This window comes from Leucopleurus acutus (genome assembly GCF_964270905.1).
Source record: "Leucopleurus acutus genome assembly, chromosome: 8".
In the NCBI taxonomy this organism is placed as follows: domain Eukaryota; kingdom Metazoa; phylum Chordata; class Mammalia; order Artiodactyla; family Delphinidae; genus Leucopleurus; species Leucopleurus acutus.
Window position 1 is genome coordinate 106279305 of NC_139151.1, and position 18221 is coordinate 106297525.

At 46.3% G+C, this 18221-nt stretch overlaps 1 protein-coding gene across 1 annotated transcript in view; it reads left to right on the forward strand.

Moving 5' to 3' along the window:
- The first annotated feature begins 1913 nt into the window (after window positions 1-1913).
- The window catches only part of PPFIA1 (PTPRF interacting protein alpha 1), an 89660-nt gene continuing 73352 nt past the window's right edge, over window positions 1914-18221 (forward strand). The window contains exons 1-2 of the mRNA XM_082844956.1: window positions 1914-2080; window positions 3336-3599. Of these exons, the coding sequence (XP_082701082.1) occupies window positions 3336-3599 (264 nt within the window). The 5' untranslated portion in view covers window positions 1914-2080. The remainder of the gene's footprint in view (window positions 2081-3335; window positions 3600-18221) is intronic.

Genomic DNA, 18221 nt, shown 5'->3' on the forward strand with positions numbered 1-18221 from the left:
ATTTGCAGTGCAATGATTTAACCAGTCTTTTTTTGTTGGCCATTTGAGGTTGCTTACAATTTTCCTCTTAACTGATTTTGCAATCTGAGGGAATGAAATGAATGCATGAAAATGAGTGAAATCTGGGATTCTCATTTTCCTGCCGTTATACCAAATGGGCTTCTCCCTTCTCTGCTTGGAAAACTGCTCATCCTGAGACCCAGCTCAGATGTTATCCCTCTGTGAAGCCCCTGTGATGCCAAATGGAGAGTTGGTTCCTCCTTCCTCTGCGGTCCCAAGGCACTAAGTCACACGCTGTTTATAGGACAGACATTGTAATAGTCTGTTTCTCTTCTCCCCTCCAGGCTGTGAATTGATGTCTTTCGCAGTCCTGTGTTCCCCAAACCTAGGCCATGCCTGGCTCACAGTGTTCTATAAATGATCATGAAATGAATGAACATTCTACTCTGTTGAACACAATTTTAGTATTGTGCTGATTTTTTAGGACGCAGGTACTTGCTGAGCATGGTGCCAATATGGGCTGGATGAATTAAGCTGGTACACTTGAGGAGAGCTGGATGTTTTCCTCTGTTACAGACCCTGGATCGGGGATGCAAATTCATATTTATGTGGAGTCATTCAAATATTTATTGAATGAACAAATACATGGATGAAAGGTGTGGTCCTGGACTTGGGAGGTAAGAAAGCCAATCAGACATAGCACCTGTTCTTGGTGAGTTCGCAACTGGGAATCAAGGAATCTACCTTGGAAGGCTTCACCCCCCTCCCCCACCATGCAACCTTTACTTAGACTTAGCGAGACAGCAGCCAGTGTCACTTGGCAACAATGCCTGGACATTTTGTCTTGCCAAGAGTTTGTGATCCAGGAGTCAGACCTTGAGTGGGGAGCATCTGCTTTAATTTATTAAAGGTGTATTTATTAATCTCTGCATCTGCAGTATATAGCACAGGACTTGGCACACAGCAGGGATTTTTGAAAGCTTGCGCAAGGATTAAATATGGATATGAATAAGGATAACAATGTTGAGAAAGATAAAAATGACCACCATTCGCTGAGTACCTCCCCAGCCAGGTCCTTGACTAGGTGCTCCCTACACATTCTGTTTCTTATAACAGCCCTGGGGTAGGTCTGTATCACTCACTCTCCCATCTTACAAGTGGGTTCCCCCGCGGTGCCCAGGCCCCCACCGCAGGGAGAAGTATCTGCTGGAAGTTGAACAAGGTGTGCCTAGCTCCAAAGCCTGCCTTCTCGACACAGCGCCCAGGAGCCTCAACATCAAACGCTGCCCATCTCTGCCTCCCCAGGTACTGCAGGTAAAGCTCGGTAATGGGTCTTGCGTCGAAACCGCGTCCTTCCGAATCGTGCAAGGACCGGTTCCTAGGAGGCTCCGGAGGCCACACCGCAGGCTCCGACCGGCTGCGAACAGGTGACTTGCACTGGGGTGCGCTCCGGCGTAAGGTGTGTAGCCGTGACCTTCGGGAAGTGTCGGGCTCAGAACCTGGCACCCAGTAGACGCTCGATAACGGCCTTCGGTGTCCTCCGCGGCTGTAAGCGGAGAGTTGGGGGCAGCCCCCGAGTTGGAAGACGCTGCTCGGAAAGAGGACCAAAGCCCGGAGCCCGGAGCCCGGTGCCGGAAATCAGGAGCGGCGACTTGACCTAGGCTCACCCACCTGGGCGGGGCCGGGGGCGGGGCTTCTACTGTATCCAGTCAATCGGCGTCCGAGAGGCGAGCCCGCCCCCCTGAGGAGGCGGTGCTTGCACACTCGGCCGCCCCCTGAGTTCCTCCCCCGGGGGACGGGGCGGGGCGTGCCGGCGGCGCTCGGCGCTGACGCTGCGCCGACGCGCCCGACGTCGGGCACGTTGACGCCGGCGACGCGCAGCCGGGCCCGCTCCTCCTGTGCTCTGCCAGTGTCCGGCCGCAGGCCGGCCTTAGTGACTGGGGGCGGCGGGCCCGGGGCGGCGGGCGCGGGGCGGGCGGCGGGCGCGGGCTGCCTTCGTCGGGCCCCGAGCTCGCCTGGAGCGAGCAGCCGCCCGCGAGCCGCCGCGGAGCTTCCTCGCCCGCTCCCGCCGGCGAGCAAGGTAAGGGATAGGGGGACTGAAACAGGGTTGGGGCGGAGCGGGGCCCCGGGCGCCGGCGCCCTCCCCGCGGGGGCCGCGCGGCTGGTGAGTGTCAGCCCCGGGGGAAGGGTGTGCAGCGGAGCCCGGGGTCGCTGGGGCAGGGGGCGCTGCCCGCGGGACCCCCGGCGAACGGGCTCTCGGGGCCGTGCGCCCCCCCTCCCCGACCCCAGCGCCAGGTGACCCGCGCCCCCGGGGACCCCAGCGCTGGGCGCGGGGGCGAGGACCTGTAGCCGCGGGAAGTCCCGAGCCAGGCTGGGTTCCCGTGGTGAATCGTTCTCGCCACCCTGGCGTCCGGGCTGCTGCAGCACCGGGTGCGGGTGCGAGCGGGGGTAGAGTCGTTGTCACTGTCAGGTGCGTGGTATGCGGTCCTGGGCATCTCCGTCCCGGGGGTCCGCCGAGCCCGGAGCACCGGCGGCAGCCTCGGGAACCGGCCCCCTGCCCCTCGCCCCGTCATTATATTTGAGACACTTAGTAGCCTCTCGTAATCTCACCTTTCACTTTTCCTTCCTTCCTAGCCGTGCACGTCTGTCTCGACCTGCTATCTTTCCATTGTGGAATTTTTTGGGGGCGGGGGGTCTGTTAATTTACGTAAGTTAGGTTGACTGACCAACCATTGTAGCCGTTGAAAAACACCTCTCGCGCCCTTAACGAGTCCAGTTCCGTTTATCGCTCACCAAATCCAGCCCAAGAATTCAGGGAGCCGTCAGTCCTTCCTAGGAGCTGACTGCACACATTCCTCTAAGATGCCTGATGGATTTTGTACTTGTCAGTTTTACTGGCTGTATGCTCCTTCTGTGCTTTTCCTGAAAAATGATTGGATGGCACGTGTTTTGACTTTCTCTCCCCCACCGGGAAATAGAAAGGAAAAAAAAAAAAGGTTACAGAAGCACACTTGTTTTCAACAACTAGAAAGTACAGCTTTGCAGAGAGAATGCCACAGGGTTTGTTCTTTATGTGAGGGTTGTCTTCTTTGGTCTTTACCCCTTCACTGGATTACTGTCAGTATTAGATGTCTTCATCTTGTGTGTTCTGGGCACTTTGTATATGCATGTGTACGTTTTCCCAGTTTTTTTCTGTACAGAGCAGAGCGGTCAGATCTGGGAATAATGAGGCTGTCAGCCTTTCACTTATCAGCTACAGATAGCTATAAAGTTGCAGCTTTGGGGAAGCCTTTATTTTGCACTTGATGACTGTGGTCTGGGTCTTTCATTTCAAGATGATGTGCGAGGTGATGCCGACCATCAGTGAAGCAGAAGGCCCCCCAGGAGGAAGTGGGAGCCATGGGTCCAGCTCCCCTTCACAGCCAGATGCAGATTCACACTTTGAACAGTTGATGGTCTCCATGCTGGAAGAGAGGGACCGTCTCCTTGACACTCTGAGAGAGACCCAAGAAACGCTGGCCTTAACCCAGGGGAAGTTACACGAGGTTGGTCACGAAAGAGATTCCTTGCAGAGGCAGCTCAATACTGCGCTTCCACAGGTATGGGTGATTTTCACCTGAGTTTTTTCTAAACGCTTTTTTACGATGTTGAAATTTTTCGATGTGTATTTTGCGTAATCACTTGTGAAATGGTGGTTCTGTTATTTGTAAGTCCCATATAGATAAAATTCCTGAGGATTAAACTTCTTAGTGAGAACAAGCTCTAGTGTACCATAAAGTTCTGTAAAAACACCTTATTGCCCTTGTTCCCCTTTGGAGCGGCAGAAGGAACTGCCTAGATTTGGAAGAGCGCTCCAGGGTTCTTGAAAAAGGGCTATGAAGCAGCCAAGCTCTGTGGTGCCTTCCGTTTCGCTGTCTTAAGCTATTCCTTGCCTAAATGTGTATTTCCATGGGTTGTGTTATGTATTTCCAATTTCCTAATGAAATTTACTGGACAAATAGGATTGATTTCACAGGAAAAATATCTTTACAGTCCACCTTTCTCAGAACACCGGTGTTTTGTAAATCAGGTTTGTTTGAGGGGATAGAAGACGGAAGATGGATTCCTTTGGAGCTTTCTCTGAGGCAGGTGAGAATTATAAAGCTTACAGTCACACTGAAGTTTTTCATCTAAGGATATTGTGTTTGGAGCAGTGTTTCAAGGCCTTTCCTTGTGGAGCCGAGTGAGGATCTAATGACAGGAGCAGGGAGAGGGTGTCAGCTAGAAGAGTGTGCGCCGGGTGGCACAGAGCACAGTGGGAGATGTGTGTGTTCCTTGGGTGTTTACGAGCTGTGTAGGTGCCATTTTACCTATTCATATAGGTGCCTTTATGGTGCTTTCAGGTGGACATGAATAAGCATGCATTTATTCTCTCAGGATGGGTCTGCAGTGGTAAATAGTAAATGAATAATTGCTAGCCTTAATGCATTTCTGGGCTTTAGTCAATTCTCCTGAAAGACTGGTAAGCTCAACATTTGGATTTCCTTTTTAGCAACAATAATCTGATGTCAGTGCTGTGATGTTCTGTCTTTGTCAATTTGAGAATCATTAAGTTTTTTCTCATTTGAATCTTGTAAATTACCAAGTTTGTTTGGGTCAGATTTTATTACCACAAGCTTAGAAGGGTTGGCCAAATTATGTTTCACTGGGATTTTATTGTAGTATTTGTAAATCTTTTCAGTACTTTGGGGTTTTTTGTTTTGTTTTGTTTCTTTCGTAGCTGTATTTGTCTTCTTGTAATTTGAGGTGCATACACTGAAGTGTAGTTTTTTGAAAGGATGAGCACAAGGGATTTGTAACAAGTAAGGGACAGGAGTTTTGTAAAGTCCAGCCTCATGCAGTGGAGGTTGTCACACCAGCCAATGGGACAGTCGCTCAGTGATTTGTTGCTAGCTGCTGCTCCGTGTTGTAGCCTGGAAATGCCTTGTTGAGTGGAGAATGTGATGACGTCACCAGCTCACCTCACCACCTGAGCACCTGAGTCCAGCGTTTTAGAAACACAGGAACCATTAAGTAAACATTTTTTGGATCCTTCCCTTTCTTGGTATTTGTCTTCTGTTTGGTGGCTAATTGTGTGACCAGGTAGGCGTGTGAATAAACTCCTGCCAGATTATGTAGGCAAGTAATAGTGTACTTAAGAAAAACTTAACTGTAACAGAACATACGTCAGAAAAATTCACAAATCATAAGTGTACATCGCAGTGAATTTTTCATTAAGCGAACACACTCTTGTAACCACTGCCCAGACCAAGAAATAGAACATTACCAGGCTTCCCAGAAGCCCCCTCCCACCCACTCCCAGTAATTGTCTCCCAGAGCTAACTGTGGTCTCGACTTTCTGCCGTTGATTAACTTGGCATGTTCTTGACTTTGTGTAAATGAAATAAAGTAACGTGTATATTTTATTTCTTGATTCTTTCATTCAACATTACCTTTGCGAGCTCTATCCATGTAGCTTTGTTCGTTCTCATCTGCTATTTAATAACCCAGTGTATGAATGTACCGTAATTTATTCTTTCTGTTGTTCATGGGTATCTGGGTTGTTTCTAGTTTTTACAAATGCTGCCCTGAATGTTCTTACTTGCTTTTTGGTACAGATATGTATGTGTTTCTGTTGGGTGTGTTCAAAGGAGTAGCACTGCCAGGTGATGGAGTATGTTCAGCCTTAGTAGGTCTATCCAAGGTGGTGGTCGTGACCGTTGTCCTGCCCCCCACAGCGTGAGCCGTTGCTTGTTCTGCCCCTCGGTATCCGCAGTCCTTTGGTTGTGGCTGTCTGATGGTGTTGAGCGGTAGGAACTCAGTGGGGTGGGGACTTGCTCCCTGATGGCCAGTTAACATCCCTGGTGTTCGTTGGCCATTTGCTTACCTTCTTTGGTGAAATAATTGTCTTTTGCCCATTTTTTGATTGGGTTGTCTGTTTTGTTTCTTACTGATTTGAAGGAGTTCTTTTTATATATTCTGAGTACATATATGTATGGCAGGGTTTTTTTTGGGGGGGGTGTTTGCCTTTTCACTTTCTCAGTGGTGTCTTTTAAAAAGCATAATTTTTTATTTTAATGTACCCCAGGTGATCAATCTTTTCAGTAATATTTAATGAGCTTTGTGTTCATTGAAAGATACCATCACAAAGTTGCATGAAGATGTTATCCTGTAAAAGCTTTATTGTTTTATCTTTTACATTTAGATCTGTAATCCATCTGAAACTGATTTTTGTTTATTGTGTGAGATAGGGGCCAGGCTTCCTTTTTTTTTTTTTCCTTTAAGTGTATGGCTATCCAGTTGTAATTTATTAAAAAAAGCATCCTTTCCCCAGTGTGCTGCAGTGTCATCTCTGTTGTAAATCAAGTGACCGTAAGTGTATGGGTCTGTTTCTGGACTCCCCTCTGCTCCATTGATCTTTTTGTCTCTTTTGCACAAATGCAACGCTATCTAAATTACTGTAGATTTAGTCAGTCTTCATATCTGGTAATTTAAATCCTACACCTGAGTCATTATTCAGTATTGCCTTGGCTAATCTTGGCCCTTTGCGTTTTCAGATAAATTTTAGAATCCACTAGGCTGTCTTTCCCCAGAAAATGTGCCGGGATTTTAATTGAGGTTGAATTTAATTTGTAGACCAGTGTGGGGAGAAATGACGTCTTTTTAATATTGTTCTTAGAATCCATGAACACAGTATATATAGTCCTCCATTTATTTAGATCTTCTTTAATTTGTCTTAAAATTTTACAGTTTTCTGTATGTCTTATGCATGTTTAATTAGATATCTCATATTTTTGATGCCATTATAAATTACTAGTATGTAGAGATAGAATTAATTTTTCTGTATTCACTTGCTAAATCCATTTATTTCTAGTAATAATGCTTGTATTTTCTATGTATACACTGTTATGTCTGCAGATAAGTTTCTTTTTTTTTTCTTTCCAGTTGCTGTAACCCTTTTTCTTTTTCTTGCCTTATTGTACTGGCTAGGATCTCCAATACAGTGGTGAACAGAAGTAATGAGAATAAATATCCTTGTCTCATTCCCAGTATCAGAGGAAAAGCTTTCACTATTTCACCATTACATATGATATTTACTGTAACTTTTCTTTAATTTTTTAAAAAAATTTATTTATTTTACTTATTTCTTTGGCTACTTTGGGTCTTCGTTGTTGCGTGTGGGCTTTCTCTAGTTGTGGCGAGCAGGGCCTACTCTTCACTGTGGGCTTCTCACTGCAGTGGCTTCTCTTGTTGTGGAGCACAGGCTCCAGGCACACGGGCTCAGTAGTTGTGGCTTGCGGGCTCTAGAGCACAGGCTCAGTAGTTGTGGTGCATGGGCTTAGTTGCTCCGCGGCACGTGGGATCTTCCCGGACCAGGGCTCAAACCCATGTCCCCTGCATTGGCAGGTGGATTCTTAACCACTGCGCCACCAGGGAAGCCCTACTGTGGCTTTTTTGTAGATATTTTTATGAAAATATGAAAAATTTCCTCTATTCTTCGTTTGCTAAGAGTTTTTTAAAATCATGAATTAAAATTATTACATTAAATTTTCTTAAGTATATTTTCTGCAAATTTTAAAACAATCAAGTGATTTTTCTTTTATGTGGTGATTTAACTTTTTAAAAAATTTTGTGATTCTAGAATAATCCCAACCTGATCTTGATGTATTCTCCTTTGGTTGGATTTTATTTGTTAATTTTGTTTAGGATTATTGCATCTGTATTCAAGGTCTGTAATTTTACTTTCTTATACTTCTTGTCCTTGTTGGGTTTTGGTATCAAGGTTATGCTCGTCTCATAAAACAAGGTGGAAAGTGTTCCTTTTTTCCCCCCAGAAGAGTTCCTGTGAGATTGGTGTTTTCTTTCTTAGATTTTTGGAAGAATTGATTGGCAAAACCAGCTGGTGTAGGATTTTCATTAAGGGATGGCTTTTAATTTCAGATTTAATTGTTTACATGGAAATAGAATTTTTCTGATTTTATATGTCTTCTTGTGTCTGTTTAGGTAAAGCATTTTCCCCCTGCTAGGAATTTATTCAGGCCACCCAAACTTTCCAATTAGTAAGTGTAAAAGGGTTCATAATATCCCCTTTAAAAAATACTTGGTACTGGTAATTTGTGCTTTGTCTCTTTTTCTTAATCAGTCTCTCTAGGGGTTTATCAATTTTATCAGTCCTTTCAAAGAACCAACTTTTGGCTTTATTGATTTTTTTTTAATTTCATATTTGTTCTCTATTTCCTTATTTTCTGCTCCTTTTTCTTCCATTTGCTTTGTGTTTCGTTTGCTATTCTTTTCTCTGGTTTCTTGGGATAGATGCTTAATTGATTTTTAGCCTTCTTTCTTTTCCAGTACATGTGTTTAAGGCTATAAGTTACCCTCTAAACACCATTAGCTGCATCCCACAAATTTGAATAAACCAAACTTTCATTTATCTTTTATGTAAAAGTATTTTCTAATTTTCATTGTGTTTTTAAAAATTATTATTTAAAAAAATTTTGAAGAAGTGTGTCGTTTAACTTCCCAATGTTTGGGGAGGCTTTTCTCGTTATCTTTTTGTTGATTTCTAGCTTAATTCCATGAAGATCCCTATCTTAGTCTTTTTGGGCTGTTGTTATAAAATACCATAGACTAGCTGACTTATAAACAATAGAAATTTATTTCTCATAGTACTGGAGGCTGGGAAGTCCCAAGATCAAGGTGCCGGCAGATTCCATGTTTGGTGAGTCCTGTTTCCTGGTCCCTAGATGTCCAGCTTCTTCTCACTGTCCTCCCCGGGCGGACGGGGGCAAGGGAGCTCATTGCACTTAGGACCTAATCCCTCGCAGAGTCCGTGCCTCATAATACCATCGCCTTGCGGGGGATGAATTTTGAGGGGGCATAAACTGTCTATCTACTGCAATCCCTAAAGATACCCTGCATTATTTCAATCCTTTGAAATGAGTTGAGCTTTCCTAATGGCCCAGTACACATTCATTTTGTTAAGTGTTCCTTGGGCACTTGAAAGCAATGCGTATCCGCGGGAACGCAGTATTCTGTGTGTATCGGTTAGATCAAGTTTGTTAATCATGTAATTCAGATTCTGGTAGCCACATTAAATAAAGTAGAACTAGGTGAAATTAATTTTAATATATTTTATTTAGCACAGATATCCAAAATATTATCATTTCAGTGTGTAATCAACATGAAAACAACGAATGAAATATTTTACGCTCTTTTTTTCGTACTAAGTCTTTAAAATCCGCTGTGCGTTTCCTGCTTGCAGCACATCTCAGTGTGGAGCAGCCACGCTTCAAGCATCACTGCCTCATAGCTGCACGTGACTGCGTACTGGACAGCCCCCTTCTACTGAGAGATGCGTTAAAGGCTCCCACTGTGATGATGAATTTGGCTGTTTATCCTTTTCTACTTCTCTCCGCTTTTATGTGTTGGTATTTTGAGATTATGTTATTAGGTACATTCGAATTTAGAATTCTCCTCGCTAGATTGAACTTGTATCATTATGAAATTTTCCTTTTTATCTCTAGTAACGCTTCTTACTTAAGACACTATTTGACAGTAATATCTGCCCATCAGTTTTCTGTCCGTGTTTGCCTGGGTATCTTTTCCTTTCGCCTGATTGTGATCTTATATCTTAACATGTACCTCTGTGAATAGTGTGTAGTTTTTATTTTAATCAGTTTGATAGTTTTTATCTTTTAATTAGAGTATTTGCTCTATTTAAATGTAATTGCAGTATTTCAGTTTATAGGTACAGTGTTACTATTTGTGTTCTGTTTGTCCCACCTATTCTGTGTCCTTTCTCTCTTACCTTCTTTGAGAAGTATGAAGTGTTTTTAACTCTGTGTTCCTGTGCCGGTTGTCGGATATACAGTCGCAGACACAGGGCGTGTTTTACACTTCAGCCTAGGTTCGTGCCTGCCTTTACTGCCCCCCTGACACTGCTGTTTGCTTTGACACTCAAACTGCCCTGAATGCCCTCCCACCTCCTGTGTCACTGCTATGATACTTTAAAATTTTAGATATATTTTTGGCATTATCATCATTGTTTTGTACAGTTAATATTGTGATTTATTCTCATAGGTACCCTTTTTGTTGCTTTTCACTTGTTTTTTCATATTTCTGTCAGAGACTTCTTTTTCTCGAAGAACTACTTCAATATTTTTTTAGTTCATGTCTGTGGGTGATGAGTTGTCTCATTTTCATTTGCCTGAAACGTCTTTATTTTGCCTTCACTTTTAAAAAATAAATTTATTTATTTTTATTTTTGGTTGTATTGGGTCTTTGTTGCTGCACGCAGGCTTTCTCTAGCTGCAGCGAGTGGGGGCTACTCTTCCCCGTGGTGTGCAGGCTCCTCATTGCGGTGGCTTCTCCTGTTGTGGAGCACGGGCTCTAGGCGTGAGGGCTTCAGTAGTTGTGGCTCACAGACTCAGTAGTTGTGGCGCATGGGCTTTGTTGTTCCGCGGCATGTGGGATCTTCCCGGACCAGGGCTCGAACCCGTGTCCCCTGCATTGGCAGGCGGATTCTTAACCACTGCGCCACCAGGGAAGCCCCTATTTTGCCTTCACTTTTTTTTTTTTTTTTTTTTGCCGTACGCGGGCCTCTCACTGTTGTGGCCTCTCCCGTTGCGGAGCACAGGCTCCGGACGCGCAGGCTCAGCGGCCGTGGCTCACGGGCCCAGCTGCTCCGCGGCATGTGGGATCTTCCTGGACCGGGGCACGAACCCGTGTCCCCTGCATCGGCCGGCGGACTCTCAACCGCTGCGCCACCATGGAAGCCCTTGCCTTCACTTTTGAAGCATGTTTTTGTTGGGTATAGAATTCCAGGTTGGTGGTTATTTGTTTTTCAGCATTTTATAGATGCCAATCCCTTATCTTCTGACTTCCTTTTTCTGGAAAAGTCAGCTCTCAGTGTTGTTGTGCCATTAGAGGCAACGCCGTTTTTCCTCTGGGCACTTTAACATTTTCTTTTTGCCTTAGACACCAGAAGAACTGCTGAAAACCAATGTGTGGTTTTCTTTGTTGAGTCAATGGCTTGATTCTTTAACCAACGTTGACCATTATCTTATAGGTGTTTCTTATTCCCCTTCCTGTCACTCCTCCACTGTGAGGAGCCCCATTTATATGTACACTAGATCTTTTTAACAGTGTCCTGCGGTGTCTTTTGGGCTCCTTGGATAGACTTTTTTTCCTCTAACTTCTATTTTCTTTTTAAAACTAATCCATCCTTCAGTTCATTGATCCTCTCTTCAGCTGTGTCTGATTTGATGTTAAGCCCATAGATTGAGTTCTTAAATTCAATCACTGTTATTTTCAAGTTCTAGAATCCATTTTGAATTTTGGAAAATTTTCCTTTTGTCAAGTATATTTTTGAACAGTTGAAGTTTGCGTCTGATAACTCTAGTGTATGGGTCCCCTCCGGATCTGTTTCTGTTTCTGTTCTTTTTTTCTCCTGGTCCTATTCGTTGTTACGCCCGTTTTTGTCTTTTTAGTTGAGTGTTGGACATTATGTGTGAAAAACCGTAGAGGTTCTGGGTGATGCTGTCCTCCTTCAGAGTCTCCTGTGACGCAGACCCAGGGTAGGGTCACAGCTCTTGGCTCAGTTGGGGGCTCAGCGACTGGAGGCTGGGAGTCCTTGTCAGCCTCAGGCTCAGCTGCCTTCACCCGCCTTCCCGCCCCCCCCCCCCAGGGTGGAGCCCTGCAGGGTCTCCATCTGGAAGCTTCCCAGGGCCCCTCCTTGGCAGGTCCTGAGCACCGTGAGGTTCTGCTGCAGCTCCGCTGCTCAGCCAGTGTGTGCGGAGTGTTGGGCTCATTTTCTGTGCCCCCTTTTCTCGGGGAGCTTAGTCCCTAAAGTCCTGGCTGACTTGTCAGGCCTGTACTAGAATGTTTGTCTTCCCAGCCTTATGGAACTGTCCAGAGCTCTGTTAGCTAGTACCCTCTGCTTGCCTTTTCGCTGCGTTTTCTTCCCAGAGTCAGCATGGGCAGACGCCCCGAGGGAGGGAGCGCCCCTCTCAGTCTCCCGCTCCCTCAATGGGTTTCCCTTTTCTTTGGAGTCTTGTACCCTCCAGTTTTGGCTGCCTCAGTACCTCTTTGATGCCTTCAGACAGACTTTAAAAATGTATTTTATTTAGCTTTTCTAGTTCTTGGCGGGCTGACCTACAAACTGCTCACGTACATAACTGGAAGTGGGGGAATAACTGGTGTGTTCGCTCCCTCTGAAGCAACACGTAATAGTAAATATATTTGATCGTCTCTATTTGATGCAGGAGAACAAGGACCACTGGTCCTTGCTCAGCCCCCACCCCCCCGTTTCCAGTCAGAATCCCCGGGTTGCCCACGCTCGGCCACTTGAACCTGGAAAGAGCGTGGAGCAAGCGGCCACGCGCCCTGGACACAGAGGACCTGCACTCGGGCTCCTCCCGCGGCCGTTGTCCCAGCCCCGCACTGGTCTCCCCTCTTCCGCTTGCCCTGTGCCAGCCTGGCGGTGATGGCGGGCTGGCGGTGGCAGAGGAGGAGGATAAGGAGGTGGGAGGGGTTATGTGACCTTTGTTCTGTGAGTTGATCACATGTGGGTTTTCTTTTTCAGTGTTTAAAAAAATGACTGCTTTTAGTCTTCCTTTCAATTTCATTTTAAAGTTGAATATGAAGATTTTATTCTTAAAGTTGAGTGTAGTGATTTTACAGTCTTTTTGAAAGCAACAGTTGAGATTTTAAAAAGACGTCTCAGAGAACTCCAATACATAGAACCGAGAAAAGAGAATGTGTTCAGGTTGAATTGTGGGCAGAACCCCAAACTGTGCTGCCATCTCTCCCAGAGTCTGCTAATTCCTGAGACTGGTGGATATAGGACTCCAAGCACCCTAAGGACTAAGGTCCTAAAATCACAACTTAGTCTGCCTGTGTCAGGAGTGTTGGTTGTCACAGCAGAGGTTTGGGCTGAGCGGGGAGCAGTGTAGCCTGTGCCGGGGGATCGGAGTGCAAGGAGGGTGGAAGCGCAGCCTGGCCAGGAGGGTGAGAGGGGACGGGAGACGATGCGGGACGGAGGAAGGGGTGACACCTGGTGGGGTCTGAGGGGCTGCGGCCGTCAAGGCTCGGGCAGGGATGCCCCTGAACGTCTGCGCTGCCCCCTCCACGGCACCAGTTACCTGGCAGCCGAGGGCCGAGGTTGAGAGGCTCTGGTGGGAAGAATCCCCAGCCTGTCTCAAGCACCGCTGAGTTCACAGCGGGGTCCAGCACTCCACTGGGGGTTCACGGTCAGTGCCCCTACCGAGGTTGGATCAGTGCTGCTGAGCTGAAGTGAGTGAGTCAGGCAGGGAGGACTGACCTCAGAATCAGAGTGAGGTCAAAGGAGCTCGGTGACTCCTCTTCCAGGCTGGAGTCTAGGGATGCCCTTGACTTTAGGTGGGGCCCTTCCAGTGAGCTTCTTCAGCAGGTGCAGGTGGCAAAACCCCTCTCAGAAGACCATGGGTATTTCCAGTGCTTTTGCTTTCTGAAACAGTTAATACTGTTCAGTACTACTTTGAAACAGTACCCTTGAGCACGGGCGCCTTCCCTCTTCGGCACACGCTCACTGCACCGTTGAGCAGAGCCCTCCGGTCTCCGTGAAGCCCCTTGTGACTGAGTTGGTTCCGGGTTCTGGGCTCCTGGGAGACAGTGGCAGAGGCAGAGCTATATGCAGCCATTTCGTCTCCAGATAGCGGTGAGAGTGGTCACAGTGGTGAGAGTGGGATAGGGGTGATAGTGGTCGTAGTGGTCATAGTGGGATAGTGGTCATAGTGGTGATAGTGGTGATAGTTTTGGCCTCAGTGGGGAAGGATTGACACCATCTGGTTGAAGGTTGTAAGAGGCCGTGCTGGTGCTGTGTGGAGGATGGGTGGGGCGGGGCTAGAAGGGATGGGGAAGAAACCACTGGCGGAGAGTCATTGGGGTACATGGGTTGAGCTGTAGAGTCAGTACTTTAGGCAAAAGTTTTAAACCCCTTGACATCACCCATCTTACAAAGCACAGAACAATGTATGTAACATTTTAATGAAGTGTACATACTGCTTATGTGTATAATGTAAACACTAATATTCACTGAGCGCCTGTTCTGTGTCAGGCACTGTTCTAGGTGCTGAATACTCAGTATGTAGGAAGGGTCACGTGGCCCAAGATCCCTTTATTTGTGCAAAGAGAAATAGAATGAAAGACTCTGTGTAGCTCAGTCTGACCAAGTTTGACGCGTGGACAGAACCGCAGCAGAAGCAGCGGCTGGTGCCGGGTGTCTGCACAGGAGGACTCGGCCCGGCGGCTTTCCTCACGTTTCCACGACCCTCTGTCCTCCCCGCTCTACTGCTTGAGCTCACACACACGTCCTCGCCTGGCACACCTCCATTTGGGTGGGCTTTGGGCCTCTTGAATTCAGCATGGGCCCAAACCAGCTCTTCCCCACGTCTGTCCCTCCTCCTGAGATGGTGCAGTTTTCTGCCGAGTCAGGTGGTCAGAAAGCAAGAGACCCCTCGTCTCACCCTCCTAGTCTCCAGGCCCTGTAGGAGGCACCTTTCCTGTCTCTCGGACGCCGCCTCTGAGGTCCGCTGGCGAGGTCTGGACCCTCTTCTTCCACCAGGTTGATTCAAGGAGGGGTTGACCCCAGCGACCTCTCTGTCCTGCACCAGCCATACTGGGTTGGAGGTCATTCCTCACAGGAGATGTTCTGTTTTCCTGCAGTTTCTTTGTAAATATGCTGTTCTGTCAGAGAAGAAGGCCCTTCTTACCCTGTCTTCTGCTTGCTAGCTCTTAGCGCTAGCTACTGCTGAGTACTTTGGTAGCTAACTCTTTTGGAGAGCCAGTTTGGCCCTATGTAGAAAGATCCTCAGAAAACTCCTATTCTTCTGTCTTTTCCAGATTACTCTTCCATTTATTTATTTATTTTTTAGCATGGATTTTGCAGCTAGACAGATCTGCATTTTACTTCTGTCTACAAATTAACTGCCTGCTGTTAGGCCAGTGGCTTAGCTCTTTTCTCTTTTAAATTAAATTAAATTAAATTATTTTTTATTTATTTTTTGTCTGCATTGGGTCTTCATTGCTGTGCGTGAGCTTTCTCTAGCTGCGGCGAGCTGGGGCTACTCTTTGTTGCGGTGCACGGGCTTCTCATTGCAGTGGCTTCTCTTGTTGTGGAGCACGGGCTCTAGGCGCGCGGGCTTTGGTAGTTGTGGCTCGCAGGCTCAGTAGTTGTGGCGCACGGCCTTAGTTGCTCCACGGCATGTGGGATCTTCCTGGCCAGGGATCAAACCTGTGTCCCCTGCATTGGCAGGCAGACTCTTATCCACTGCACCACCAGGGAAGCCCAAGGAAATGGTTCTTATCTGGAGGAAACTTATGCATAATGATATTCACCATAACAGCTTTAAATACGATTTACATTTTTTACTGGTTAGAAAATTATAAGAGCAATACACCAGTTAGAAACCATTTTAAAGTATAAATGATGTGTAGTTCGCGTTCCACAGGGGTTTAACGTCTCCCACTTTACCTCCCAGCCTTACCTCACTTCCCCCATTTTTGCCCTCACTTTGAGAGGGAACGATTTCTGGTGGTCCCGTTCTTGTGGTGGGAGGTGGGCTCACTGGGCTTAGGTGGTGGTTTCTGACCCCTCTTCGTCTCTCTCTCTGCACTTCCTCCTGCTCCCCAGGGACCTTCCTGGTCACTAGGGGACTTCCTAGGACCTTAGCATCCATTTGGCATTCCTGCCAAATCACTTCTTTCATTGGAAGTTGCGGAGTGATGGTTTCTCCGACTCTCGGTCCTCCTTCGTTTATTAATTGATGCTCCTCTTTCAAGAGCATCCCTTTTTATTCTCTTTCTCTCTCAGTCACTGTGGACACTGGATTGGTATTTATTCAGTGTATTATAGTCAGTTATCATTATTCCTTAGATGCTTATATTGTCCCCCTTGGATTGGCTCCTGTGGCCTTTGCCAAGGCCCTGTTAGGCTTTGAATGTTTCCTTGTTTTCTGGAACAAAAATTTGTCCCAGGCCCACTTTGTGTTTTTCCTGCCTCAGATCTGAAATCATTCCTCTGAGGAGCCCTGGTTCCTTTTCGTGGGGAAGTATTTAGAAATCAGTATCTGGGGGCCAGGTGTGCTCATGTCACAGGGGTTAGCGTCTTTTAGGTCCTCCTAGGGAACAGAGCTAGACAAAAATATTCATTCTTTAAAAACCATGGATTTCGTATTGATGTTTCCTTAACAAATTAAAACGAAGTCTTTCCCCTTAGTTTATTTTCTATTTATAATTCTTGTCTTACACTGTTTTGATTTCTAATGATGTTAGCATTATTTTCTTTATCCTATGATATACATGAAATATTTTCAACATTTTAATACCATATTATTATAATCATCCTACTGTATGAAGTTTTATAATTTCTTTGCAATTCTTTGGGGTCTTAGAATAAATAAATGTATCTAAATAATATATAGTTAGAATAATGGGTTTTAAAGCAATGTGAAGTAACATAGCCGCACAAATAAAATTTGATATACAGTTCATTTGTTTCTGTTTAATTTTTTTTTAATAAATTTATTTTATTTATTTATTTTCGGCTGCATTGGGTCTTCGTTGCTGCGTGTGGGCTTTCTCTAGTTGCAGGAGCGGGGGCTACTCTTCATTGCGGTGCGCGGGCTTCTCATTGCAGTGGCTTCTCTTGTTGTGGAGCACGGGATCTAGGCACGCGGGCTCCAGTAGTTGTGGCATGTGGGCTCAGTAGTTGTGGCGCAACAGGCTTAGTTGCTCTGCGGCATGTGGGATCTTCCCGGACTAGGGCTTGAACCCACATCCCCTGCATTGGCAAGCGGGTTCTTAACCACTGTGCCACCAGGGAAGCCCTCTTTTTATTCTTAATTTTAGGGTTTGCATTCTTCTTTTGGAGTTAATTTTTTTCAAATACATAAAGCATTTACATGGTTCAAAAATCGGAACTATAGGAAAAGGCATTCTCAGAAATCTTGCTTCTCCTGTCTCTGTCCCACCCAACCCTCACAGGTGGGGTGACCATGTCTCCTAGTTTGCGTGAGATGGTCCTGGGTTTTGCCTGTTATCCTGAGCAGTTAGCAAGTGTTCCCTTTCACTCTCAGAAATGAAGCACAGCTGAAGGTTTGTTGCTTGCTAATGCTAATTAGAGAAGTGACAGAATGTTTCCACTTCGTAGGTTTTCCCTGTAGCTGGAAGTGAGCTCTTGGCCCAGTTCTGCAGGCTTGGATAGCAGGTCCTTGGCAGGGAAGGTCCACCCGGAGAGTTCTTACGCTTGGCTTGCAGAGTCTCAATGTTATTCTGAGGGGGAAATTTCATTTTGCTCTGAAAATAAATTTGGGAGCTTAAAGCATATCCTGCACTTCCAAGTTTTCCTGCTTTGCAAATAGGCTAATGATCCCTTCTGCCTGTGTAATTTTAAACCCTTGTCAGTAGTAACATAATCATTGATTTCACGTGTGGCATGTCGGTATAAAAGTTTAAGCTCTACTTGAGACTAGTCGATATTTCTGAGCCATTGATCTCTCTTGAAATCGGAAGGTGCTGTTAGAAGCTAGGGCCCGCTCTTCTCCCCACCTTGACAGTCTTTCATGGGAGAACGTGAATGCCAGGTAAGGTCAGGCATCCTCTGTACCCCAAAACAGAAACAGATGTGGCAGGGGAAGAGTATTTCAAATAGTCTGAGTATTAATTTGAATAGTCTGATGTGGTATTTGTTTTCATGCAAATTAAAATCTAAAGGACTTTATTTGTGACCAAGTGTGAAATCCAGTTGAGGCCAAGGGTTAAAGAAGTTGTGTATGGCACTTTGCTGCTTTGTGGCTCAGCTCCTTTCCCTCCACCGCAGACACATGCTGACGGGGGACTGTCAGCACACTGGCGTTTCACCCCTGCGCTGTCTGAGGGCATTTTATAAAACAGTAGCGCAGCTCCCTCCTCAAGCCGACAGTGACTTAAACGAAGACCTTAAAGCAGGCCTGCGGGTGTGCCCCGCATCTCTCACTCGCGGGCCTGTCTCTCTGGGTAGATTCCATCCCACGCCTGCCCCACCATGGACCCCAGGTCAAGGTGGGTGCATTTTCGAGGAAAGCAGCCTGTTCAGGCAGAGTCGGCGGACTTGTGGGCCAGCCTTCCTTCCCTGGTTACTTTTGTCAGTTTCCTCAGAGGTGAGCCTTCAGCGTTGTCATCAGTCG